Source organism: Simochromis diagramma, unplaced genomic scaffold (genome assembly GCF_900408965.1).
Source record: "Simochromis diagramma unplaced genomic scaffold, fSimDia1.1 OVJJ01000321.1, whole genome shotgun sequence".
Taxonomy (NCBI): domain Eukaryota; kingdom Metazoa; phylum Chordata; class Actinopteri; order Cichliformes; family Cichlidae; genus Simochromis; species Simochromis diagramma.
Genome location: NW_024386772.1, coordinates 2027695 through 2054556, shown reverse-complemented (window position 1 = coordinate 2054556; position 26862 = coordinate 2027695). Strand labels below are relative to the sequence as shown.

Here is a 26862-nt window from a genome sequence, read left to right as displayed (position 1 = left end):
TTCTCTATGTGTTTATCATTTATAACATATGTTCTCCTGAACTGTGGAGCTCGGTTATGGTTCAAAAAACGCGAGCTGCACTGTTGCGCTGGGGGGGACGTTCCTTTTAGAGCACACACACACACACACACGTTTGGTATTCATCTCTTATGGGGACATCTAACTGACACAATAACCATAACCCACTTGTAACCACATCTCAAAACAGCCTTCAAACCAGGATTCTGGTCCCCACAAACATATGAATACACACACTCACACAAACACAGTCTTTCTTTCAGAAGTACTCATTAGCAGCAAACGTGCAGATAAGAAATGCACCAGCTAGTAACAGTTGTTAAAAAAAACTTTGATGTCCAGCTGTTTAATGAGAATGTTTCTTTATTAAAGAAACTGTGTAACTATTAAACTATATATTATAAATCTTTCCTTTTGTGTGTGTATTTGTGGTACAGTGCTAGCATACGAGGAAAGAACAATCTAGCTGACAGGAGCGACACGTGGACAGGCTTACTGGGTTGAAAATCTATGTTTTATTTTACTATAATCTAATTTTATCACAAACACTCGTGAGCTTTGAGCAGCAGGCTTCAGTCCAGCTTTCTTCGGATGCTTGTTTTTAAGTTGACCCTCATCTGGAGTCACCTTGTGGTGAGGCGCCACATCTACTTGTAAAAATCATAGTTGTGGATCCTTTTTGAGTTTCAATTACTGAAATACTGGCACGAAATATAGATATCATTAATAAAACATGCAGGTGGGTTTAACAGGTTTTCCTGGCACACTCAGCACTTATCGAATAATTGGGTATAAAATGAACAGAAGCTGCAGTAGAAGTGAAGAAACTCAGAGGGAATAGGCAGCATGGGAGCAAACAATACGGCATAGAGGTTATTAACAAAATTAACTGATTGAATTATGATAATATACAAAACATAAGGCACTAAAAAATAATCCTGCTTTTTGTCTTGTAATGTACAGTACAGCTGTATGGTAAGTAACTCCCACCCTGGAGTTAAAATACAAGTTTTTACCACGTTGAACAATTAGAAGGCTCCCTTTTACAGGTTGCTATGGTGACGAGTTCTTCCCCCCCATCCAAAAGTGATGACACCAACACAAATTTTACATGCAGCTACTTGCACAACACCGAGAGCATTGCTTAATGTTGCTGCAGAAATAATAACGTTCGCTTCGAAGCGTGGACAAATGTCACCGAAACAAACCTCCGTAGCTTCGCGAGTTTATCCATTAAAGCCAAACTAAGATAATTGCATAAGTGATGCCAAGTCTCAGGGAGCAATGTACACATTTGATTTATAGATATTTAGCTGAGCTCCCAACCCCCACCTCCCAAAAATTAGATAATGCATCATAAGAGGATTGTGCTTTGATTAAATTTTGAGTTTTAGAGGATTTTTGTTGTTCAGTGCTTTTCCTATCACTCCATTATTTAGAAGAACTCGCAGGATCTTTGGTGCAGAATGTTTCCAGTTGAATGGGAAGAAAGCAGCGGGACACATGCAGCCTTTAGATCAGATATAAGGAAGAAATTAACGTATTTTTGTTACTGCAAGCAGCCAAGGGGTCAGAAATCACAGCAAACGTGATTTTGTGTGAATGAGGTAATTGACTTAATCTCTGAGTTCTCCGAACGTTCAGCGGGAATCTGTTTCTCCTACAAGCACTACAACATTTTGTGTTTTAAACACAAAATGATGAGCCTTTAGTTTCAGGAGTAATCTCCATCTATACTTGCATAGCTGTAAACGGGTACCAGCTGCAGTATTTCACAGCTATTTCGCATCTGTGAGGACAAAGCAGAGAGTTGGATGTTTTACAGGAAAAACGGCATAAAGAAAAACACGATATTTCACTGCTTCGACTGACTTTAAGTCATGACAGCAGCTAAGCCATGAAAACATACAGCAACACATTAGAGGCCCAGCAGCAACGTTACAGATCTCCAGTAGAGGGCACGGCAATAGAAAAGGAGAACCCACACCAAAGGTATGTGAACCTGGCTGTAAGGCTTTTTCTGTTTTGTTTTTGGTGACTCAGTGGTAACCGTGCAGACTAGGTAAACCCGGGATATCGGCATTACCAGAAGTCTTTGTTTTAGTCGCGGTATAATGAACACACAGAAAAAGTGACGTGTCGTAAAATGAAGTCTTTTTAAATCCAGTAACACAGCTGCAAACTGATGTAATCGTCCAATAGTTATTGTTGTTTGCATAGCTTAGACTTTCTATGAATTAAAGGTTTTATTTGTATCGTTCAGCTCAGCAATAAGAAGTGATAAAAGCCTTCTTCCCTTGATGATATTTAACTTGTCTTCATACCAGCCATCCGTTTTCCTCCACTTATTCAATTCAGGGTCGCGGTTGGGCCAGAGCCTATCACAGCTATCGCAGGGCAGACTTGTCTTCATACATTAGATCTGTTATTCAAAGATCACAGTGGAATCTAAAGATCTTCTACTCCTGTTTCATGACCTAGATCTCATTGATAAGATAAAAGCTTATAAAAGCTGTTTAATATTTCCAGAAAAAAGAAAAAGAACTACAGCCTTACCAGGATGGAACAACAATAAGACGCTAACACATTACTGAGTGTGCACATGTTGGTTAAGTAAGCCCCCTTTGCGCGCTCGTGTACATTTTTTACCTGTTTTTCTTGTTTTTTTTCACCTCGTCATTAAAGACAAGCTGAAGCCAGCAGTCATATTTCTGCTACATCCGGCTGTGTGGTACTGTTTGTCCCACTGGAGGTTTCCACTGTCAAAGACCTGCTTTTGCTTCAAAAGGTGGTGGCGAGCACTAAAAGGAGCTTCTAAGTGTGCGTTTGCAGAGCCGTATGAATAAGAAGATGCTGCAAACCCGTTCAACAAACCTTTTCTTCAGAAGCTGTAAAAGGGTAAATGTCGCACCCAAAGCTTTAGTGCCGGCTGCCCTCCGTATAAAGAGTCGGTAAACAGAAGTAGCAGAGCGTTGTGGGGTTGCTCGGTGCAGAGCAGGTACATGGACACGATGATAAGGCCGGGGACGCAGGAGGAGACCCAGCACAAATGAAAGGCTAAGTAAGGCAGGCAGGCGATCTTGTCATCACATTAGCCCGGCCTCATTGTAATTGTGAGGCTGCTGCTGTCAGCCCCGGTGCAGCACAGAGCTCCGAGTCAGAGCTAGAGCCAGCACCCCGGATAAAGTGCTCCGCCGACTGGAGATAATTGAAAATCCAAAAAGACTCGGGCTAATTTGATTACACCAGGCAATCGCTGAATTGTTCCCATTATTAAAGGGATTTGATTATGACATGAAGTCAAGTAATTATTGGTGCCGAAACTGCAGGAGCTGTCCCTTCTGATGAGGGCCACTGCTAGAGGGAAACAATGGTCCCTGTGTGTGTGCGGGATTTGTGCCGAGCGTGAACATGAAGGTATTTTATGTTCAAAAGAAATGAAGAAAAGGAAAATCACCAAATGTCACTTGTAATAGAACTTTAATGTCCCCTCATTTTACCAAAGTGATGCTTGAAATTTGACAAGAAATGAGTCTGTTGATCCACTTATTGTTGGAATGATGTGAATTATTCACACTTTTGGCTTTAAAGGACAGCAGCAAAGAAACAATGAGGTTAGTATGAACTCCAGTGCTAAGACATCCTCTGATATCATGCCTTTAAACTATACTTTGTATGTTTACGCGTCAAATGAAGTCCTCCTTCGTGCCGGAACGCATCGTTTTGCGAAGCCGAGTGACTGACGCCAGCCACAGGAGTGAGGAGCGATGTAAAAACTGGAATAAAGTGCCAATTAGACCAATAATCGACTGCGAGATAAAAATGATGTTTGTTAAAAAACCAAAACTGCTGCACAGACAGATAAAACAATAAAGCTGCAGCCCAATGTATATTACATTTGTGGAGGCAGCAGTATGGCTCTGCAAGCTGTTTTTTAATGGATTTTTGAGAACAATGGGCACAGAAGCAAACCTGCAGTCGAACAGACTGTCGTGCAGTTTCTGAAATACATCGTCAGGTTTCGACTTTTCCCAGGTTTTAATGGCAGCGAGAGGAAAAAAAAAAGTCAAATTGCAGCAGTTTTTGCCTTTCACTTTTGATTCATCACTTCCTGAGGACGAAGCGGCCCAACCGACAGCAGAGTATAATTTGGGCAAATAGAGTGAAACTACATCATCTCACTTAGGGGACGAGGGGAAGCTCTTCTGTTTCTGCCCCACTTAAGTGATTTAGGCTGATGGGGATGGGTGTGTTTGTGTGGCGTTTCTCTCTTTCCTTCTCAGCTCTGTGGCGACTCTTCCGCGTTCGCTTGTGGAAGACATTTCCACACGGGGACAGGTGAATAAGGGAAAGTTCAATAGTTCGACACGCTCATCATTCTCGCTGTCTTGTCGCCCCTTCCTGCCCGCTGATTTAAATATCAGCTGAATTCAGTGAACGCTCCCATTAAGGCCAGAGACAAGTCGTGTGTAATGTATGCCCCCTCATGCAGCTCCCTCATATTTGCCACACACACACACACGCCTCTTCTCTGCCTTTGGGCGCTATATTCATATGAGGGATTAAGAATCCTTTGTCACTGGACCCCATTGACATTTGAGTGAGCATTAGTGAAATTAAAACTGCATCTGGACAATATCCAGCCACGCTTTGGTCCCGATTGTGACGATTGGCCGGGGGAGGCGGTGTAGCCACACGGCGCGACCAGAAGGGAGCAGTCTTGTGCCTGCTTGTGTGTGTATGTGTGTGCATGTGTGTGTTTTCAGTGTTGCTGTACAGTACATACACTCATGCACACTGGGTATGCAGAGATGGGAGTGTGGAAGTGTGAAAGAGTGATTTTGTCCCTTTTGTATCTCTGCGAGCGGCACCCTTAGTTCTGCATGGATGGAGGTATGAAGAGTCACAGTGGGAGAAAAAGGCACAGCTCTCTTTAAGGCAGGCTTTACCCACTCGAGTGTCCCCATTTGAGACACAGTGCCCAGCTTATCCCCCCCAAAGCACCTTTGGCTAGGCCAGATTCTGTTCCTCCCCCCCTTAGAAAAAAGTGCTCTCCTCACCCTGTCAGCCCCTGCATGAGGAGTGTGGGCAACCAGACTAGCAGAGATGACTCAGCCTCAGCCTCCCGTCCCACCCCCCCCCACCTCCCTCTATCTCGCTCATTTAACCAAATTTAAAAGTGACTGCGTTTGTAATTCACCTCTGTGCATGAATAAAGCTGCGTTCTTATCCAAAATGAGCTTTATATACTGTAGATGTGTGATGGTTGTTTGTGCGCCCCCGTCCTTAGTGGCAGCAATAGAACGAGTGGTTTGAGGTTTATTTATTTATGCCTTTCAGGCTCTCTTTTCCTCTTCATTTTGGGGCTAAGAAATGGCAAGCAAGTGCCGCTGAGGCTGTAGAGATTAAGTTAGCATTGATTGCTTTATTGGTGTGGTTGGATTGTTTCGTATCTGGGAACATTTGATGTAAGCACAGACATTTGTCTTGTCTTGTGCTGTCTCTGTTTCGTCGAAAGATCATTCATTTCTCTCAGTGCGTGGGATTTATTGGTAATATAGAAACGGGGGGGAGAAAATGCTTTTATGTTATGTATTCTGCATTTTTTATATGATGAATAAAGATATAGGTCCACTCTTTGGGCCCCTACTGTTATCACTCTCATTTGATCGCTTCTAAGTTATGTTCCAATTTTAATCAGCACCCTATTACATCCAATAATGCACATGTAGCTAATCGGCGATTGTAATTACTACGTAGTCCGGCCTGAGAACTATAGATCTGACTTGCTTATTTGGAGCTCTGCTGCCGTGGACTTTAGGATGTACATTGGCATTGATCACAAAAGTCAATCACGAAGCACATTATAGTAACTCTTTTATGAGGGCTCTGCAAAGTTACGCAATCCCTCCTCCTCTGTTTGATGCCCGTTTCTTTATTTATCGTGCTGAGCTGGTGTTATCCCCTCTAGACTGCGTTGTGGATTTGTTTGAGTGCATCGGTACCACTCTCCGTTGGCACCAACCATCAATAGTCCACCCATTAAAATGTGGAATTGCTTAACGTAACACAGTAATATGCATTTCTCTGTATGGAGATGGGTATTTGCAAATAGACCTCAGATCAATGGTCTTTTACTGCCTTCTGAAACCATTGTCTGCAAAACAATTGGAAATCTTTGGGAGAGTACGGTGGGGGCAGCGTTAGAGGAGCTGGAAGAGACGGAGCATCCCAGCACAGCAGCGAATTAATTACCCTTGTGAAGAATGAAGGTCTGTGAGATTTGCTTTTTGGGCCATTATCAAGTGACACTGCGAACGATTGTTTGTCCCTCTCTGGGTAATGTAGCCCAAACAATGGCTGCCCTACGCCATCATATGGATCATTAGCAGCTCACTGCGGGACCCCATCCTATGAAGTTGCCCTTCCGGGGGGCTGAGTGTTTGCTGGGTGCTCTCCTTCCTTCTATCTACCAAGGGACAGACAGCTGACAGCCCACAGGAGAAGACGGTCACTGGCTGCTGCTCATTAGGAATGGATGCGCTCGAGCTGGTTCGTCAGAGCGAATCCCGACGGGCGAACGCGCCGTTATTACTGAAAGCGTTAGGCTGCCGAGGGACGCCAAAGCTCGTGGAGACGCTAGAGAGACGAGACGGTGCCCTTAAGTCCAAATAGTAAATGCCAACAGTGTGTTTCTGTGGATGGACTTTGCTGTTGGGTTTGTGCTCCGGACTCTAAAATAACGAATGGCCCATAACAAAAGAGTCTTTTCTCTTAAACAAATGCTATTAGAAACAATCAATCTGTGGCGTTTGCTCAATTTTTAACTCTTTGCTCCAACGCCAAGAGAGGCCCCAACGTACGTCGTTCAAAAGCTGTCGAAATGTTCCGATGTTTGGTCATAGCCAACCGGCCCATCAGCCTAGAGCAAGGGTGTCCAACTCCAGGCCTCAAGGGCCTGGTGTCCTGCAGGTTTTAGATCTCACCCTGGGTCAACACACCTGAATTAAATGATTAGTTCATTATCAGACCTCTGGAGAACCTCAGGACATGTTGAGGAAGGAATTTAGCCATTTAAATCAGCTGTGTTGGATCAAGGAAAGCTCTAAAACCTGCAGGACACCGGCCCTTGAGGCCTGGAGTTGGACACCCCGTGGTCTAGAGGCATGTTTAACCTAAAGAAAAGATAAGGCATCTCTGTAAGGTGTTGAGCCATGAGTTAGCTGACAAGGACGGCTTTACTAAACCTCAACATTTAAAATTTCCAAGGTCTTAGATAATAATAATAATAATAATGGATTGCATTTATATAGCGCTTTTCGAGACCCTCAAACCGCTTTACAATTCCACTATTCATTCACTCTCACATTCACTCACTGGTGGAGGCAGCTACAGTTGTAGCCACAGCTGCCCTGACTGACAGAAGCGAGGCTGCCATATCGCGCCATCGGCCCCTCTGGCCAACACCAGTAGGTGAAGCGTCTTGCCCAAGGACACAACGACCGAGACTGTCCGAGCCGGGGCTCGAACCAGCAACCTTCCGATTACAAGACGAACTGCCAACTCTTGATCCACGATCTCTGCCAGAGGAATCAAGCGCCATTCTTCTGAAAGATATTTTCGTATTTGGTGTTTGTATCTTGGTGACGGAGAGCACTGACCAACTAGACCAGAATTGCCTGTACTTGTTAAGTTAAATTCATGGGCTATCGACGGGTGGATAGTCATCCGGGAAAAGATCACGACCATCAGGATAGAAACATTTCATCTTCAGGATAAAGATGACTCAAAAGGTCTTTAATTCGTTACCTTTTTATAGCTAACAAGGGCTAATCTTACGTTACATGAGAGTGGACACCCTCTGTTTTTTGTTTTGTTTTTCTAACACCACTCAACCAGTTGAAGGAAAGTTTAACAATTGGATGTCTGGAGGTTATCTATTAAATATGGAAAAAAAGGACAAATTTAAATTAAATGACCTTTTATAGCACCTTGTTATAGAAGAAATAAAGGAATTAATGGCGTAAGTCGTGAATTCAAAAGGCCTAATGTAATCGCCGTCATCTTAATGTGTAGTTAAAGTGAACAATATGTCAAAATAAATGATTGAACTTTGGGGCTGGTCTGACTTTTTAATCTTCTTAGTTTGTTGTTTGTAATAAAACTCTGTTTTAGCGTCGACCTTAAGACGAAATAGATCTGGACGTCGTGTTTTTACCTACGTTCTTGCAACAAACAAGCAAAGATAACGAATGTCACGTTTTAAGGCTTTTCGACCTACGAGCTTAAATCAGCACTAAAACAAACAAACTAAGAAAATAAATAAATAAAGGAGTAAAACGCTTTACCTTGAACCCGTGGTCCAATTTGTTTGTCCAAACAGACATATAATTTAATTCCAGTTCATGTTTTGAATGTAGTGTGCATTGCAAGAGAAACACATTTCCCCAGCGAAATGGGAAAAGCACAAACAAAATTGGCAAGGTGCTGATGGATTTTATGTACAGAGGATGCATAATGCCCCGTGTCAAAAAAGCAAAGTGAAATTTCCTGTTAAATATGCAAAATCCCGGCTGTCTATTGAATGATAATGGCTCGGCACCTTGTCGCTGGGTTGCTGACTCCGTTGGCTGCGCTTCAAAGGCCTGTTGACTAACTTTGAAAAGACCTTGTGTTTCCTGACTCTGGGCTTTCTAAGATTGGACAAATGCAGCAGAAAGAGGGCTGTACGAGTGCCAGTCACGGCTTCCCCGAGACGCCCGAGGGATGTCAGCCTTTGAAGTGATAAAGACCCACTGTTTCTCAAGACAGCTGTCTCAATGTGGCCGAGCTCTGTGATGCGCTCATGTTTTTTAAAAATGACCATGTTGCTTTTGTGCACCATGCATTTCTTTGAGGGGCTGGTGGGGGGGGGGGGGAAGGGGTCACATGCGGCACGAGTTAAACTCTTTACAATTTCTTTGAAGTCTGGGGTTCTAGCACACTTGTGATGTGCACTTTATGACCATAAGTATGTGGATCCACTGTAAGCAAAGGCTTTCCTGTGTTTGGACCAAAGGCTTGGGTTCCAGCGGGGGGACCTACTTGTGATGCAGTATAAAAATATTAGAAAACGTTGTGCTTTTAACTTTGGCATCAGTTAAAGGACAACCCTTTGCAGTAAACAAAGCCAGATTTAAAAAAGGTTTTCCATTCGCCAAAAGATGGACTGACCTCTTTGAAGGCCCCAAGGTGGAATTCTGCTTCCCGAGGCCCCCATAGGCCAATTTTCCAGCTTTGTTTAAACCTTAGCGCCTCTAAAATCTCCATCAGTCACACTTGAGTAAAAATAGGACCTCAGCCTTCTTGTGACTTGGAAAAATTAGATTGGATTGAATTTTTTTTGCTAGTCGCGATGACCAACTGGTTCCAAACAATCACGATCCCGCTCCGACGGACTCTCGGACACGCTGGAGAACGTTTGCAAATAATTGCTGTGTAACTTATAAATGCAGGCAGATTACCAACAGCCTGAGTCAGAGTGCAACTCATCTGACCTTGCAATATGTGACTCGGCACAACTGGTGCAACTGTGAAGACAATATGAACTAAAACAGTAAAGTTTCCTCTATATGACATAAATGCAGACACTAAACTGGAGAATTAAGTTTGTACTATATTTAACAACAGCATCCTGCTCACAGGTGGCTGTTGGTGCACTGCAGCAGTCATGGCCTTTAAGTGCTATATCCAAAATGGCTGCCCTGCTGCTCTCAGTTGCTTGTTTTTGCCTGGGAAATCTTTGCAAATGTAATGAGAGCTGCAAATATCATCAATATATGATCATCTATTTAAAATATTCATTTAGATCCACTGTGCTTTGGTGCAAAAACACCACTTTTCTGCACAAAGAAAAGTCTAAACTTTCTTTCTTTTTCATGTTTTAATCTAAAAAATATCCAGGAAGTGCTTCAATTCACATTTTTTGTGTTTTTCTTTAAGTATTAATCCAGGTTAAGTTACATTTATAGCAAATTAACAGCTCACATGCAGTGAATGTGATGCTTTTGGTGCCACTGGGATTTTGAGGCACACTTTGTTCTGTGACTAATCCAGCCTTGCACCCAAACACCTTCGGGGTGAACTGGAAAGCCATCTGTGAGCCCGGCCTTATCAGTGTTAGACCTCGCTAATGCTCTTTAGACTGAATGGGACAAAAATCCCCCCAGCCAGGTTCCAAAATCTGATGCAACGCCTGTCACAGGAAGAAGGAGGCCGCCGCGGCCATCTTCGGCGACACGCGATGTAATGTTTATGCGTCCTGACTCTACTGGTCATCTAGCTCGGCGTCATTCGTCATCCTCATCAACTGGCCTGACCACGGCATCCTGTTATCACCAAATCCAGTGTGCACAGTGCATTATGTGATTATGTGGCTACCGGTTGTTATGTCAGATGCGTAAAGGCTTAATAAATGTAGCGCAGAGCTCAACTTTGTGAAAAATGGGCCGCTCGCTGTAATCAATGCGGGAGCAACACGAATCCGACTGGCCATTATTTTGTCGGCCTAATCATTTGAAGAACCAGAGACAAACTACCACCTGTGGTCTGAGCATTGATCATGTGTAGGTATTTTATTAAATCTAATAATACACTTTCTTTTGGCTAAATCATCCTGCACATTTCAATACCAAATGACTTCTGTTCATTCTATTAAAGTGGAACTACTCTCAATTATGTTTCATACTCCTGTTGTCTGATCCTAATGAAGATGAAACACTTTCATTTTTCCAGTTAATTAGTTCATATTTAACAAAGGTGCTGTGCCATCAGACTCCAAGGAAGTGCTTTTTCTTTTTTTCTTCGCTCCCTCCGCCCTCTCTGTTTCTTCGTCGCCTCCTATGGCATTGAAAATAATCCCTTTGCTTTTATCCTTCTATAGAAATTGTGCCTGTGCGCTTTTCTCTTTTTTTTAAAAATGTTGACACTGTTTTAATTGAATTCCTCAAAAGAATCCACCTGATCCTCGCTCTTTTTTTTGAATGAGCTTATGCATTGTGAATGTACTTATTCTCCAGGTCCTGTTGGCAGGCAGTGCCAAGGACAGCTAATTGAAGGTGAATTGATAATGCCCCAGCTGTCTGTGTGTTGCAGCCTCATAGCCGGTCTGCTGTGCACGTCTTTGATAAGTAATTCATCTGTTTGGCCTGGCAGCACTGCCTTGTTGCTTTCATGTCACTCTGTGTGTGTGTGTGTGTGTGTGTGTGTGTGTGTGTGTGTGTGTGCACGCATGTGCATATGTGAAGCCTTGGATGCTCTCTCCTCGAGGCTATGTGTCTGTAGTCATGGTCAGCAGGGGGTGAAACCTCTGCTGTGTCTGCGCTAGCACTCCGGGTCTCTGGGTGGCATTACAGTACTTCATCTTTTTTCTCCCAAGCTTCCTTATAATTGGATCTACTCTCCCCCCCCCACAAAAAAATCGGTGCAAGTCAGCCACCACCTTTCCTAACCTCCACAAAAACTTCATCTTCAGAAAACAATCCAGGAGTGATGACAGCTGATGTGACAGTGGAAGGTAAAGCTCAATAGGGTGCCACCTTCCTGCTCCCAAACTGCCTCCTGTTGCTTTAAAGATGACTACTTTCCCCTCGTGCGAACCCCCCTTCCCCCTCCCTTTCCCTCCATGCCTTCCACACTTCACCTCGACCCACCCCACCTCTGCTTTTGCGGTGCGATTCATTAACATGTTGAGGTGGACATAGCGGGCCACGGAGCAGCAACTGAATCAATGCCCTTGTCTACCAATCTGCCCTTTATCATGTTAATATGATTTCCATTGATGGAACGCTTTTTCAAAATGGCATCCCTCTATGGTTTTACATATTGACTTTTTAATTCATGGCCCTCAGTGCTGCATCACTCTTGTTGTGCCGCTGCTGCAAGAATGCTCCCAGATCAGAGACGGATGTTGCTTGAGTGTGGAATTGACTTCAGGGCAGTGTTTTTTATTTTCTTTCACTTTTTTTTTTTTCCATCTTACTTCGTGCCTCCTCGCGTGCGTGTGTGCGTGCGTGCTCGCGTGCATGCTTGTGCGTGCGTGTGTGTCTGCAGGTCCACTCCTTCCCTTCTTAACTGCTGTCTCCCTGTGGTGTGTGTATTCTCTTGTTAGGACCAAGAAGAAGAAGAAAACCCCGCTAGTTTCATGTCGCTGGGGCAATAAGTAAGATGCCTCTTTGCTAATGTTCTCACCAAAATACAATCTGGCCTCAATAGCAATAATGTTTACGGCTCCTCCCAATAGCCAGTGGAGAATCGCCTGAACCTGTAACATAGCTATAACAGGAAATGAGAATTTAATGCCCCGTAGAGCGACGTTGTAGAAGCAATATAACATATATATTCTGAAGGCTGAGTGATGTCTTTCTTATCGGAGCTCGTGCTTTTCCATGTCTGTTTCTTTGGAGATGATTGTTATCATCGTTCTTATTATTATTTCCATGTTTAATTAAAAATTGATCCCAAAATTTTACTTTTCATTGCATTCAGTTTTTTTTCTGTAGTGCAGCATCTGTATACAAAATGTAAACAGCACTACAGTGCTTCCAACTGCATACTTCCTAATTTTGTTCTTTTTTTGCTTGTATTATTGACTCGGTATTTAACCGGTTCATCTGCAGTATTTCTGCCCGATTAATGCTTAACCTAAACCAGTTAGTGTGTCTCATGCATCCGAGGTCCAAAATAGTTTTCGTCCATGACAGTCGATCGTTTTACGCCGTATCGAATGTTTTACAAGAAAAACAACCGTACTGTAAATCAGGAGCTTCACAGTCTGCTCACAGAAAAGTGTTAGTGATGTTTTAATCTTCCATTAGGACAGTGCTTCTCAATTATTTCCTGCTACGCCCCCCTTAGGAAGAAGAAAACATTTGGCGCCCCCCCTAAATAGCATCATTTGTCTATAAAATTGTTATTATAAGTACATCTCTGCATAACATTGTATCCTTATTAACATTAAAGAAAACAAAAAATGAAGAAAAAAGAAAGAGACGTAGATCAACTTCAAACAAAGAATAACTTTATTAATGTTGTTTTTTTCGTCTGTAACAGAAAATATCTAAAGTGCATGTAGTAGTACTGCAACTCTCTAAACTACTACGACTACATTTAATAGAATAGAATAAAATAATCCTTTAATTGTAATAAACTATAAACATTTTCTTGACAGACTTGAACCATTCTGAAAAATAAAATTAAACAAAATCAGTAAATACATTTAAATGTCCTCATCTTAGCTTTCAGGAGACGTTAGAGTTTCTCGTTATCTCCGTCTCTCTCTGACTTTCTTTTCATCAGTGTTTGAGGGTCTTGAGGTTTCCTGTATCTCCTGCACTGTGCTGAGTGTGCGCGCACGCTCGGTGCAATAAACTCCGCCACCTGCTGTAGTGGATGTGCATTCACACTTTATTCTAGGACGGCAAAAAAAAAAGCATGTTCAAGCATGTTAGGATTAAGTTCAACTGTGAGCATTCACAGCCCAACTGTACGCTAAACATGTCCAAGCAAAGGAAGAACGATGCTGCTGGTGTGAACTGACGACCTGTCGTGAATGTAGCCCATCTCTTACTTTTTAACATGTGGATAAAATGAGGAGGTCAGTGGATGATGGAGCTACTGTAGTTGGAACGGTGAAACAAACTAACCGGCTTTGGCCGATAGTTAGCGCTTCCTTCCTGTTGATGATCATTCAGGTATCAGTGGGTGATGTTTTACAGTTTTATTTAATCACCTAATCTGACACAGGGACCGTCGCAGCAGACAAAGCTGTGCAACTCAGCTTTGAGTGGAATGATTCTGGAAAAAAGTAGTTTTACACTGACCGGTCAGATGCAGCTGTGGCAGTATTACACATATGGAACAGATATATATAAATCTTATAAAGTTTGTATCTGTCTTATGTGAAACTTGTAAGAAAAGCATACAAGAGTGAAAACAGATTAAGATCCTTTGAAAAATTATATAAATGAAACTTTATGTTTTGGATACTTAGTAAAACAATATATGAAAGTGATGAGAGAGTGGCCACTTTCATGAGTAAATCATATAAGCCTTCTATGATTCACTATGTGAAGTAGGCCACATCTGATGCAAGTTTTTTAAGTTTTTTCTATTTCTTTTCCATATGGGTAGTTATGTAAGCAACAGCTCTTAAAAAATAGAGATATGAAACAAACAAATATAAGGTTTTGCTGTTTTCCACCCGCTCAAATGTGATGCAATCCTGAAAATAAAGCGACCGGTACAGAATAACAGGAGAATGAGATCACAACAAGACGTGATGTGCAATCTGGAAGAGAAAATCAGTCTGGAAGGTATGCACCTCCCACGGGACCTTCCCAGTGGGTAATTATCCCTCGATAGTCCCCAGAACTGTTTTGTCTCAAGAAGCTAATGATAAGGCAGGTGGCTGGATGTGTGGCTCCTGTACTCGACATGCAGAGTGAATGCATGAATATCCCGAACCTGCTTGTGTAAGGGGGGGGGAGGGAGCAGGGGCGTGTTAGTTCAGATAAATGTGTCAAGTGCCAGAGAAGGTAGAAAAAAATGCAACTGCATTTTAATTGCACTGCAGTCAAACATTCGTCCAGTGCTTTTAAGAGAGAGATCCAATCCATCAGACGCGCAGCTACTGTGCGCCGCCACCAAATGTGAGCTACAGTTGTCTCTTAGCATATATGAACAATTAAATGAAAGTGAAATTACTGCCAATGCAGCAACATTTGATGCGCGGCGATTCGGCATCCAATCACACGCAGGCGTCGGCTCATAAAACGTTTCAATTACAGCTGCGGCAGAAAGCAGCCAATCGTGCCGCCTTTGCTTTGGCTGTTGACACTGAACTTCAGCCATGTACGTCTGGGGTTCCTCGGTGGAGAGCCTTGCAGATCTATGTTGAGCTCAGTGATTAAGCAATGGCTCTTCTCTCCATTTCAAACGACAAGCTGCCAGGGACTTTGGTTTTAAATTGTGCAATTAGTGATCTGGCATGCTTTGCTTGGCTTCAGTCAGACTCAAATCCCAGTCCAGGGCCTCGCTGAAGCACAGTCGACAACACATACTCCAGGAGCATTTGTCAGACAAATTCATCTGAGCCTCCACTTCCACTTTGCTCTCCGAGCACACTAACCTCCCTCAAATGTCAGCCAGAGTATTTACCGTCTCGCTGGTGGGTAAACAATTGCGATCCAGGTTAGGTAGCACCAGATTTACAGTGATTCCTCTCAATCAGAGCAGATAATCATTCACTGTTTGTTAGGTTTTTTTTTATACAGATGGAGCGAATTATGTTGAGTGTGCACAAGCCTCTGCCAAAACTCCAACTACTCGCTTTCACTATATTAAAAATGATCTGTTTCCCCGCAGTCATAAATTATAAATATATTTACATTTACAATATCCAGCTAGCTGCTATAATAAATCTACATAATCTCGTTGCAGCAAATATATAAATTAGGATGCTTATTTTAGGTTGCAAAACTACAAACAACCACCTCTCGATCGTTACGTTGGCTCAAAAACGAAAAGGGGCTTATATAACACAATGATTAGTGTGCTATATAAATAACCCAGGCTTGGATAATATTGAGAACAGCTTAGATAATAGCCTTAATATTTGATTTTCTCTTTGAAGTCGGGGCTGGGTGCATTAAAAGTTTAAGAAGAATATGGTAAAACTTGTCATCACCACCAAGATTCATTTGAGCATGTATTTTTAATAGACTCTTGTAGGAGGAATTTCCACAGCTCCGAGAACTGCTTTCATTTCGGCAGCAGTTTGTTTCATGTCTAAAGCCGAGCATCAGGAGTCTAGCATCTGACCAGCTGGGATTTAATGTGCCTTGCTGATAGATGAAAACTTGCAAAGTTGCAGAAAAAATATTCTGAATTACAAGTACCTTTCGCCCCCCCCCCCCCCCTTCGCTCACATCCAAAAGTACAGCTGGATGCTAAATATTTTTCTGCTCGGCGGAAACAACAGTCGTCTGCAGAAATGGCATCATGTGCCGTTTATCACTGCTATATTTGCTGTGGTAATTAACTTTTTAATGCTGGGAATTTTGATATCTATTACAAATTAGCGCTATTTTTTTCTACTTCTCATCGGGGACACAACAAACATGAGATGTTCTGGGCGCATTAGAATGCAAATTTCCCTCTGCAGCTTTCGTTTTGTTTCTGTGACAACTGTTGGATCGCCGTGGCAAGAGGAGAACGCCAGAGAGTATGCTCTGCCATTCATCACCGACGATCCGAGCTCCAGCGGTGAAAAGAAATAAAACTGCAGAAATCGCGGCCTATAGTATATGTCCCCGTTTTTAGTTGAGGCTTTCAAATCTATGAGGGTGATTTCACTGATGATCACTTCTCTCCCTCAGGATGAGGAGCTGTAAATGTTAACAACACAGAGTTTTTAGATTCTGGCACAGGCTGAAATCCCATCTAACTGCCAATATGTGTTTCTGCGGTTTAATACGCTTTAACCCAGTCGCGTCTGGCTGTGACGGACATTTAGTGCATTTAGCACTAAAGTACTTTTTTGAGCTTCTTACTACCTTAAACTTCTGTTTAACTACATTTTAGAGGGAACGATTGTATATTTTACTACGCTACATCAATTTGAGAGAGCGATTGTTTCTTGTTATCTCAGAAAAAACAGAGATTATACAAAACATTTCACTTTAGGAAATGAAATTTGTTCTGGGTAAAACATACATTAATGCATCAGTGCTGGTGCACTGTTACATAGTGGGGGGCTGTTTTTTAAGCACTCAAATATATATAAATACAATCCATTTACCATATGGCAAATGCATTCCACAAATTGGATTGTTTTGTGGGGCTTTTGCATATAATTAGTACTTTCTCTCGTGATTATACTGCATTTTCAAATATATTGGCAAGTTGTTTTTTTTCATGTGTGAATTTTGTCATTTTTGTTTTGCCAACTCGGGACTTTTCCATCTTAAAAATTCGACTTGTTAAATTATTAACCTATCAGTGCAATTGCTGAATAGTGCAACAAGCCGGTGCCTCCTTCCCTCTTGTTGTGTTGACCTAGAGCGTAGAGTTGTACCCAGACGCTGACATTGATTCTCATAATGTATAAATAGTAAATGTAGCGCTGCGGACCGAAGTTTCAGAGTAAATAATCTATCCTGAACCAAATATTAGGTAAGCTAGCCGCATGCTGCAAGCTCTTCTCCAGGGGCATGTTTGGCCTCACAAAAGCACGTCTCATCTAATTGCTGTGTTTTGTTGTCTCAAATTAATACCGACTTGTTGAAGTTGAGATGTGTGAGCACCCTTTACGAGAGCTGACTTGCAGCAGGAGTTTGCTGGTCATGACAACAGGTCTGATTCCTGCCATAGTCACAGTGAGCAGTCAGCTGCTATCCAGAAGTGAAAATCTTGGTAATTTAGAAACGTCTGCATGCTTCTGCCACGCGGTCCCACCACGGTAGTTTGCCCGTCTCCCTAAGCAAACACAGCAATTACAGGCGCTGTCAGTCACTGTCAGATGTGGCATCAGTGATCAATCCAGCTCATTGGGCTCAGGACATTAGACATGGATATACAGTATATGCAAGGGAGTTAAACCCTCCCCGCAGCTCCCTGGCCTGCTGTTCATACATGCATCTGTTCACTAAAACTGACACTTTCCCTTTTTAACCGCTAACAAAACAGCATTGTCCCTGCGCTTTAGGCCATCCTCGTGCGGTGGTGGTTGTGGTGTGTTCCAATGTAATTCCTTTAAATAATGATGGGATATCATCTGTTAAAAACACTGAAGTGAAACATCAGGTGTCGGTATCGCTGCTTCAGAATGAAACACTAAGGTTTATTTCCTACAATGGCCATATCACGGCCACACACACACACACACACACACACACACAGGCAACACAAAACAGGCAGAAATTGGGGCGGAAGAGGCAATGATACCATTTCCAGATGGTGAATTCAGTAGACCAGAATGCAATGAAGCAACAATACTTTTTTAACTATGTCCCATTTGTGACACGGTTGTCTTTTTTCACGTTTTAACTACGCTCACAGTGAGCACCCCAAATCTGCTTGAAGTAATGACTGAGGCATGTCGGCACATTACGCGCATGACTGGAAACTGGAGATAATGAAAACGGGAACTCCTGACACAAAATTCCCATTTTTTAATATTCAAAGGCAGTCGGTGCATATGATGCGCCAACCGTGTTCACCTCACAAAGGTCTAACTTTATTTAAATTCTGTTTGTATTTTCCTTCAGCTGCCACTCACGCCCTGGGCGCACTAGACAAATCTATATATGGTGGGATCAGTGGGAAAACAATAACTGAAATAGCAGTGGAAGGGAGTAGTGGGTAGACCAGAGGCATAAATGACAAGACAAAAATAACTCCTGGAACACTGTGAGCCCCGCAGACAGATGGATATAGGAGTATCTGAAGCAGGAGTTTTTCCTGTAAGTGCACAGTTATCACAGTGTCAAACCACGGAGGAAAAGCGCTGTAATAGCCCCATTCTTAACTTTATTTCATTGTAGCTTCTGTGCATGCACATTATTCTCATCTGCCCCTGTCGCCCTCGCACAGTACAACAGATAGAGATCTATAAGTACGATTGCCAGTCTGGAGGGAACCAGATGCGAAAGGGGCTTTGTTAGGCTAGCGGTCCCCGCCTGCACGGCTGCGCTCCTGCATGGGTAAAGAAACAGCTTTACACACTGACCTCAGAGCTGTTGTTTAATCACCAGGGCATTTTAATGGCTTGTCAGAGTAATGAAATATGGTTGGAGGCTACCTGGTGCAAACATTACGATAAATCCCTCTCACACAAGCCTATGCAGGGCTTAATGGTTATAAATCATCACTTTGGGGAGAGAAAAATGACAGCTATTAAAATAATGAATGGGATGATTAATTTTTCACATTAAAGATTAAAAGCTATGAGAGGTATCATCAGATATTTGAGCCGCTGTAAACGTTTGAAAGTGAGAGCTTATTTTCCGCACTTTATGACGCCCTCCGTTTCTTCACTGTCATCCAAGTTTCTACCCCGTTTTTTTTTTTATATATATATTTATTTTTATTTTATTTTTTCTCTTTTCTCTGTTTGCTGGCTTGGTGCGCCGCCAGCGCCGGCATTCCTTACACCTAATTTGTGCTCTTGTAAAAGTGCTCTGAGGAAAAGCCTTGAAGAACACTTATTGCTTGAGGCAGTACAGGACCCTCTCAGCCTCTCTGCAGGGGCTCCTCGTGGCTCGCGCTGACATTATTTCATACCTCTAAAGCTGTCATACCTATAGCCTTTCACAAGAAGAATAAGAAGAGCTAGCCAAAAGTACTTTGCTTTGTTTTGGGAGTCATTTATTATTTATTTTTTTGTGCATTCTTGTCTCTTTCCAAATGCACATCTGTTTTGTTGCTGGTGAGATTAGTCAACTTTCTGCTTTATGTTGAACAAAGGCTGGATGGAATCACACATGCTCGCTGAGCTGGAATAAATCCCCATGTATAAACAATCCAACACAAGCTGTCTCTATGTCTCCATCAGATCGCTCCCAGGAGAAGATTTGTTATTGGACATACACAGGAGTGACAAATTATAGGAAAAAACATGAACCGTGACCCCGACAGCGCAGGGATCGGACGGCTCTGTTATTCTTTGTCGGGCATGTTGCTTTGGGTCTACTTCTCCCTCAGAAGGGTCACTTCAAGTCAATACAAAGTTGCTCTGAGTGATCTCCTTTTTAACCAGTGATGAAATGAATGGCCTCTTCAAGGATGACAATACTCCCATCCATAGGGCGCGAGAGGTCACTGAAGGGTTTGATGAGTGCGATAGATTTATGCGAATCGTTCCTTTTGGCTTTCATACTCGCCGAGTCCAACACAGTTGAATGGGTTACCAATCATAGATTGTGGACTGACATTTAAAGCTTAGTTTCCTGCCAACCACGCTCAGCTTTATGAACTTTGGCGCAAAGTAAAATCATTACTGCTGGTGTGATGCGCTTTATTTATCAACGTGGTCGCAATGGAAAAAATGTAACATTTCCTCTTATGACTGTGGGACCTGCCCACAGCCTGTGGGGTTGAAAATAAAGCTAATGCGGAAACACTGAAAGCTGTAGTTCCTCAGGTGACCACTTGAGGCTGGTTCCAAAAGTTTTCAGTCTGGTACAAGAATGGTTTCAGCCTTTGTAGATTATTTCATAGAGGTCAAGTGAAACTTCGAGTTTATTTGAGTTTGAAGTCGGGTCACTTTGATAGGTGCATAGCAACACAGGAGGCTGTAGCCACTAGCTTTACGGTCAGCCTCACCTCTGCTAGTCTGAGTCACCAAAGTGGACGCTGCTGGTTCCCTTCCGCAGCAATTATCTTACAAATGATGTGGCTGCCTTTTCAGTAATTGTACTAACAGCCTGTCTGTCTGGCAGAGCTACAATTAGCTGGTAACTGTCATCAAGGTATAGTTCATTCTAGTCAGTTTGACCAAATATCAACAGTCTGGCTTCGGTACTGGGGTTCTTTTATGCCATTATGTTTGTGTGGTGCACTTATCTTACATACATACTATACACCAGAGGTCTCCAACCTTGTTTGCGCCACGGACCGGTTTATGCCCGACAATATTTTCACGGACCGGCCTTTAAGGTGTCGCGGATAAATACAACAAAATAAAACTAGTACCGGTACCGAAAAAAAGAAAATGTATTCATAAAACATGTGAAAAGACCAAGGAAAACCGAGTAAACGATAAAAACGATAACAAAATAACGCTGAAAACCGATAAAAACCCTGAAAACTATACATTTCACACCTGAGCCTCAACTCTCGCGGCCGGTACCGGTCCGAGGCCCGGGGGTTGGGGACCGCTGATTTAGAAGAATACTCCATTAAGTCAAATTGTGGCATTGAGTTAGAACAAGCAAGGCAAGCAGTACTTGCCTAAAAATACATATTAAAATGTGTATTTTAGAAATAAAGCTATTTGTCTACTTCAAGCTCCTCGCCTGTCAGTTAATATGTAAATCCAGCTTTTACATTGCTGCCAGCCTGTGGCCGCAGTCGGATGTTGTTGCTGAAAGCTGTGCTTATTTCATTCTCATGAAATCAGCTCTGTCAGGTTTGAGGGCGTGTCCGTGACTGGAGCTGAGTAAACTCGGAGGCTAGTAGTTTTTTCCTTCAGTGGTTTTGGATAAACCTCTGACCTTTGAGACGAGACCAGAGTGTGAAGCAAGCTGCTGCTGGTCAGCTTTCACTGCTCTGAGATTAGCTATGATTTGTGCTTGGTATGCTAACACATTAGCATTAGCCAATTAGCTAACGCTAGTTAGCATTTGCAAGTGAACAGGCTTCAGAGATTTAGCATCGTAACCTTGGAGTTTCCCCTTGTTAACCGCTTTGGCTAACATGTATGATGTAGAGAAGATTGAGTTTGAGATTTTTTTTAATAACTCCGTTTATAAGGAAAGCTGTGACGATGATGGAGAGGCAGCAGCTCTGACCATGTCCGGGCTAATAAATCAGGCAAGTTAAGCAGGTGCAATCTCAGCAGCACTTTCAGATTAGCATCTACTAGGATACCTGAGTGTAATAGGTTTACCCAGCTGCTTTGCTAACACTCCACATTCATTTTTCATTTATATTTTGAATCCACTGTGGATATTAATAGTTAACCATGTCACACACTGAACCAGCCTTTTAATTTAGCTGATTTTTTAAATTATTATTTTACTGTACTGTTTGAAGAGACCTGTGATTTGGAACAACTGTGTGTTTCCTAGATATGTGGCTCTCACAGGACAGCCACTACAAACACATGATTTATAGAATATGATGCTGGGCATTAAACAGACTATAAAGTATTTAAGATTAGCTCAATGTGCAGCAGTAATATTAATCAATTTAATACTGATGCGGAACATTTTCCTGAAGAACAATCATTTTTATTTTGATATTTTATGCACAGTTTCCCAATAATATTGTTTTATGAGTGGTGAGGTGTTTTCATGGTGTTTTATTGCTTCTTTTCCTGAAGAAATTGTTTAGAAATTTCTCCAGCACTTTACATTTTCAGCTTATACTTGGTAATATAGTAGATTTGACTTTATTTAACTATAATAGTAATAACATTTTACAATTCTTCAGCCAGGAAGGATTGCAGAAAGGTGAAGATGTCCATGTAGAGTGAAGACAGACAGCACAAATGGTATGTCTTAATCTCATCCACTTTATCTTGTTAAATAGGTAAATACTTTTTGTAAAAGGTTACGCCTCTGTACTGGCATGAGCAGTGCATTAAGCAATGATGAAGACGACACGTCACATTTGAAAGAACGTGCTCGTCCCAGTAAAACACCTGAAACATGGGGAGTCGACGCAGAGGTGCACTGAAGCTGTTCGGGCAGCGAGTGGTGCCCCAGCACCTTAAAAGACACTGGATGTCGGCTTTCCCCTTTAATTTGTCACCATACATAGTCCTAATTCAGCATTCACTTCCAGGGGACTCGGTGCATTGTTCAAACATGCATCACCCAAATTGCGAGGCAAAGATTAGAGGGGAAAAGCATAATTAGAACATTAATAACCATACATGTTGGGGAACATAAGTAATTGAGTTTTTATGATAAATAGGAACGTAAACAAAAGGCAGGAGAATGAGAGGTTCATTTAGATACTCCAAGCTGGGTCTCAGCAGAGACATGAATGTAGGCTTCTTCCACTGTTGCCCAATTATTTCTGTGTTTCCAGGCAATGATAGCATTGCTTGTCCATCTGCAGCCTTCAAAGGGATATTCAAATAGTCTCATTGAAGCAACGGCGCCATTTGTTGGCAGGGAATAAATTGTTGGCTGGAAATTTTTTCATCCTCCCGGAGCGAAACCAGGTATTTGTGCAGTTAAAGTTATTTACAAAGTGGTGCGAAATTTTAAACGACTCCCAGCGATTCCGCGCGTGCCTGTTTTTCCCCCTTTGATTCCCGCCATGTCAGTGTGTGTGTGTGTGTTTGTGTGTGTGTTTTTGGTTGCTTTTTCATATGCTGTCACCAGAGATGTGTGCGATGGCCACCCACACCTCCTTCATGTTCTTCCAGCTCTTTCTTACCGTCCGCTAATGATCCAGGGACACCGAGTAGGGCCGCTGAAACAAAATGGCCACCTTAGCTGCCCACTTATATCTCAACCCTCCCCTCTCGAATCAATTCTGACATTTCATTCTGCCCTTATAGAAGGTAATGGTGCATTCAGAGGTTGTTACCGATAATGTTGAAACGGTATTGCTTGGTTTCATTGGATAGATGTACTGTAACCTCTGCTGTGGGATGGCTCCAGCCTCTCTCCACCTTGTGTCTCGTCCCTTTTTTTGGGGTGGGGGTTGGGGGGTTCTCCGAGACTGAGATGTTGGTATTTACCGGCTCAAATATCTCTTTTGGCACAAATGGGAGCAGCGTTTTTCATTTTTTTCCTGTTAACAAATAACCAACCAGTGTTTGTATTTTCCTCCCACTCTTGTGTTCACACAACATGAAGTGAAAACACCCTTTTAAGTCAGCTAGTCAATATGCTGTTTCTAATATATTATTTACTGCCTATGGGCTGTATATCTGAATGCGCTAAACAACTGTTTCGGTTTTGCAGCCATAATCATGTAGAGAGAAATCACAGAGCCAGATGTCTGGCCCTCGTTTTACAGCGTTTATGTTTTCCTCCGAGTTTATGTAAAATTCATCCTTCCCTGTTTTATTTATTCCCCCGTTTTCACTGACTCAACAATTAGTCAATTCCCAATCAACAAGAGAAAAGAAATTGCTTTTAATTACTTTTGATAAATGACAAATTGTGTTGGCATGGCTCCCTGCAAATGCTTAATCAGGTGCTGGGCGGGGTAGGGAGGCGGGAACCAGGAGAAGGGATTTCTGCTGGGATGAAATCAATGCGGTTTCTCTGCGGTTCACCGGCTGGGCTTCTGGGCAACAGCCAACCAGAGGCCTGCGAAGATACACAAGTCAGCAGAAAAACCTCCTGCTGCATGAGAACAGTCACCCACTGAGGCACAAACATGCAGGAACATTCAGATATATATGCTTTGTGTATTGGCTCTGCATCTCACACACACGGGATGTAACGTCTGACAGCATCGAGCGCCGGTGATTAATACCAGCTCTGCAAACGATGCACCAAGCGTACTCGGTGTAATTGCGACATTGTTTTTTTTGATCGCTAAATTCAGAGTGCTACTTTCTGCCGTCATCACAACTTATTGCGAGTGACAGGAGACGTCTTTAGAAACCTCGACTTAAATGGATTTCACTATAACTACTTCCTGGTGAGCAACAGCTGGAAGTCTTGTTGTTGCAGTGAGGTTGTCAAGTTTGGTGCCACTGTGCCTGTGAAGAGACTAAACAAAAACTTGCACTTCCTCACTGTATCTGGCACCTCATGCTAGCTGGAGATGCTGCAGGACGCAGCAGGACGAAATGTCAAGAAGCGGCTCCAGTGGCTCACGCCCCTACAACTACACATCATTGTCTTTATGTGGAAGTTGTGCGAACGTGTCAAACAAATAAATTGCTCCTTATTTATTAGTTATTTTAAGGTGTTACTAGGATTTGGTGCTTATTTAAGCCTTCACAGAGACAAACTAATCACTTCTCCTCATCTAACTAGACGTCCCTTTAACTATCTATTAAATGGACAGTTCAGTTGCAGTAGCATATATGCATCTAGCTGGTTTTGGAGACTGTAGAAAGGTTATAATAGAGCCTGATGGCACTGGCCTGATTTTGCACCAAAAACGAACATGAAACTGAGCTTCTTGGTAAAAATTCGTGAACCTTGTTTTGAGGCGTTTCATGCAGGAACTATTTACCGATTGCATTCAGCAACTAAATGAAGGGTTCAGCTAGTTTGCATTGCTGCTAAACCAAGGTGTGCACCATCTACATCCTGACATTCTGTTAGAAGTGCAAGCCTGGACTCACTGCTAAATGCACGCCCCCTTCTGCACAGTAATATAGCTGGGGGGTGTAGTTGGGTAGAAAGAAAATAGTTCCTGCGTGAAACTGCTCCCAACAGGGTTTGTAGATTTTGAAAAAAAGTAACGCTGCTGAGGTTTTCAAAGGATTTTTTTTTCTTTGAGCATCACACAGTGAGAACCATCCAGCTCTACAGGCCTGAAGAAAAAAAGTATTTCCCTGTGAATTTTTCCATTATGTTATCTAAAAAGGTGAAAGTCTCTAAATATTACCAGCCAAATGTCTTTGTGAAGTAAGTGTTCACTGTACATCAGGTGTAGTCGACATATGGGCGAAGTTAATATCGCTGAGGTGTTTGTAGCACACCTGTCTTCTTCCACATGTCATGTTAGGACTAACCTGAAACATGCCTTCATGTTTAAGATATATTTTTGGATTTTGGATGAAAATCTGCTGTTACAAACATGATTTCTTTCACTGTGTTTTTCAGATTTTCTGCACGCGTCACACCGATGTTGTTATTGTGAAATGTTTGATCACCGTGAAGCAAAAGTGTGATATTGTGACAGCTTTAGTATGAAGTAGTAAAAGTAGACGGCTGAATTCTGTTCCCTGTTTCATTAGCGCATAATTAAATGAATCACCTCCTCTCGCTGCTGCACTCTGTTTTCTAATAGGAGCTTTCCTCTCTTCTCCATTTTCAGGATTCATCAGCACCTGTGCCAACAGCAGCGAGTCGAGTGACCCAGCTCCAGGCCGACCGGCTTCACCTGTACATGGAGACCCCCAGCTGGGCAGGTCAGACTCTTAACTAACCCCCTTCGGACCCCCCCTCCTGTTGGTCTGTTGTGTTCTGGTTGACTTTTTTTTTTTTTTTAATCTTATCTTATAGCCAAGTGGCGTTTACACTGAGGTAATTTATCCACAGCTTTTCCTGAGCAGAGGTTTAAGTTGTGAACATCATCACTGTGAACGTGCTGCACATTCTTTGTCTAGTTTTGGATTTTTTCCTCCTGTTTTTAGCTTCACAGGCTAAAAGATCGAAACCAGATTTTTAAAAAATTGTCTTCAAAAATGATCCATAGGAAAAAAAAACCACTTTCAGTGCTTTATTTTCATTGTGACATTTTTTTTTTAAAGCATCTTATTCTGATGTTGATTAAAAACACACTTTACTAAAGTGAAGGGACAGATAAAATTCCAATGTTTTCAGCTACTAGAGAAGAGGGACTGGGATTACCTCTCCAGTGATACAGCTGCTCACATCGCCCCGGTGATGTATGCATGTGCTCCGGGGGCTGTTAGAGGTCTGTGACGTAGGTCATGGATGTGGTTTCATGTGTATCGGAGCACACACACTCTGCAGCAGGGGATGTTCAGGGAAGCAGCACACTTCAAATTCAACCAGGAGTGCAATGAAATGTTTCCCAGGGTGGTACAGCATTAAAGTCCAGCTTGGGTGGGGGTCACAAGTCCCTGTTTAATGCCACTCTGTCTGCTATGCCAATCCTGACCAGTCAGTTTGAATTAGGGCATTTATTAATATTGTAGGTATTTGTTTTTTATTTATAAACCATCTCGACGCCCCTCTCGCTCACAGCTGCGATCACCACGTTTTAGTTCACTGCGCTGTCGCTAACTTTGTAACTTTAGAGATTTAGCTCCTACTTGCAAGACCTAGCAAAACAAATCTGCACAGTGTCCTCCTGCTTCACAACAACGTCTTGCTCACCTTGCACGGGAACAGCTCTCTCCGTCTCTCTGCTGTGTCCGTCGGGTAAATGAACAGCATGTCGGAGTGGTGCACAGCGGGAGAGAAAAAAGTA

At 42.5% G+C, this 26862-nt stretch overlaps 1 protein-coding gene across 15 annotated transcripts in view; it reads left to right on the top strand.

The window, feature by feature from the left end:
• LOC120738381 (RNA binding protein fox-1 homolog 3-like) overlaps window positions 1-26862 on the top strand; it is a 419925-nt gene that overhangs the window by 191582 nt on the left and 201481 nt on the right. For 14 of the 15 annotated variants that reach the window (XM_040039589.1, XM_040039625.1, XM_040039671.1 and 11 more), the window contains one exon: window positions 25741-25834. In XM_040039589.1, coding sequence (XP_039895523.1) covers window positions 25741-25834 — 94 coding nt within the window. Of the gene's footprint in view, window positions 1-22209; window positions 22271-25740; window positions 25835-26862 lie in introns of all 15 variants that reach the window. The other variant, XM_040039647.1, reaches the window with a different exon arrangement.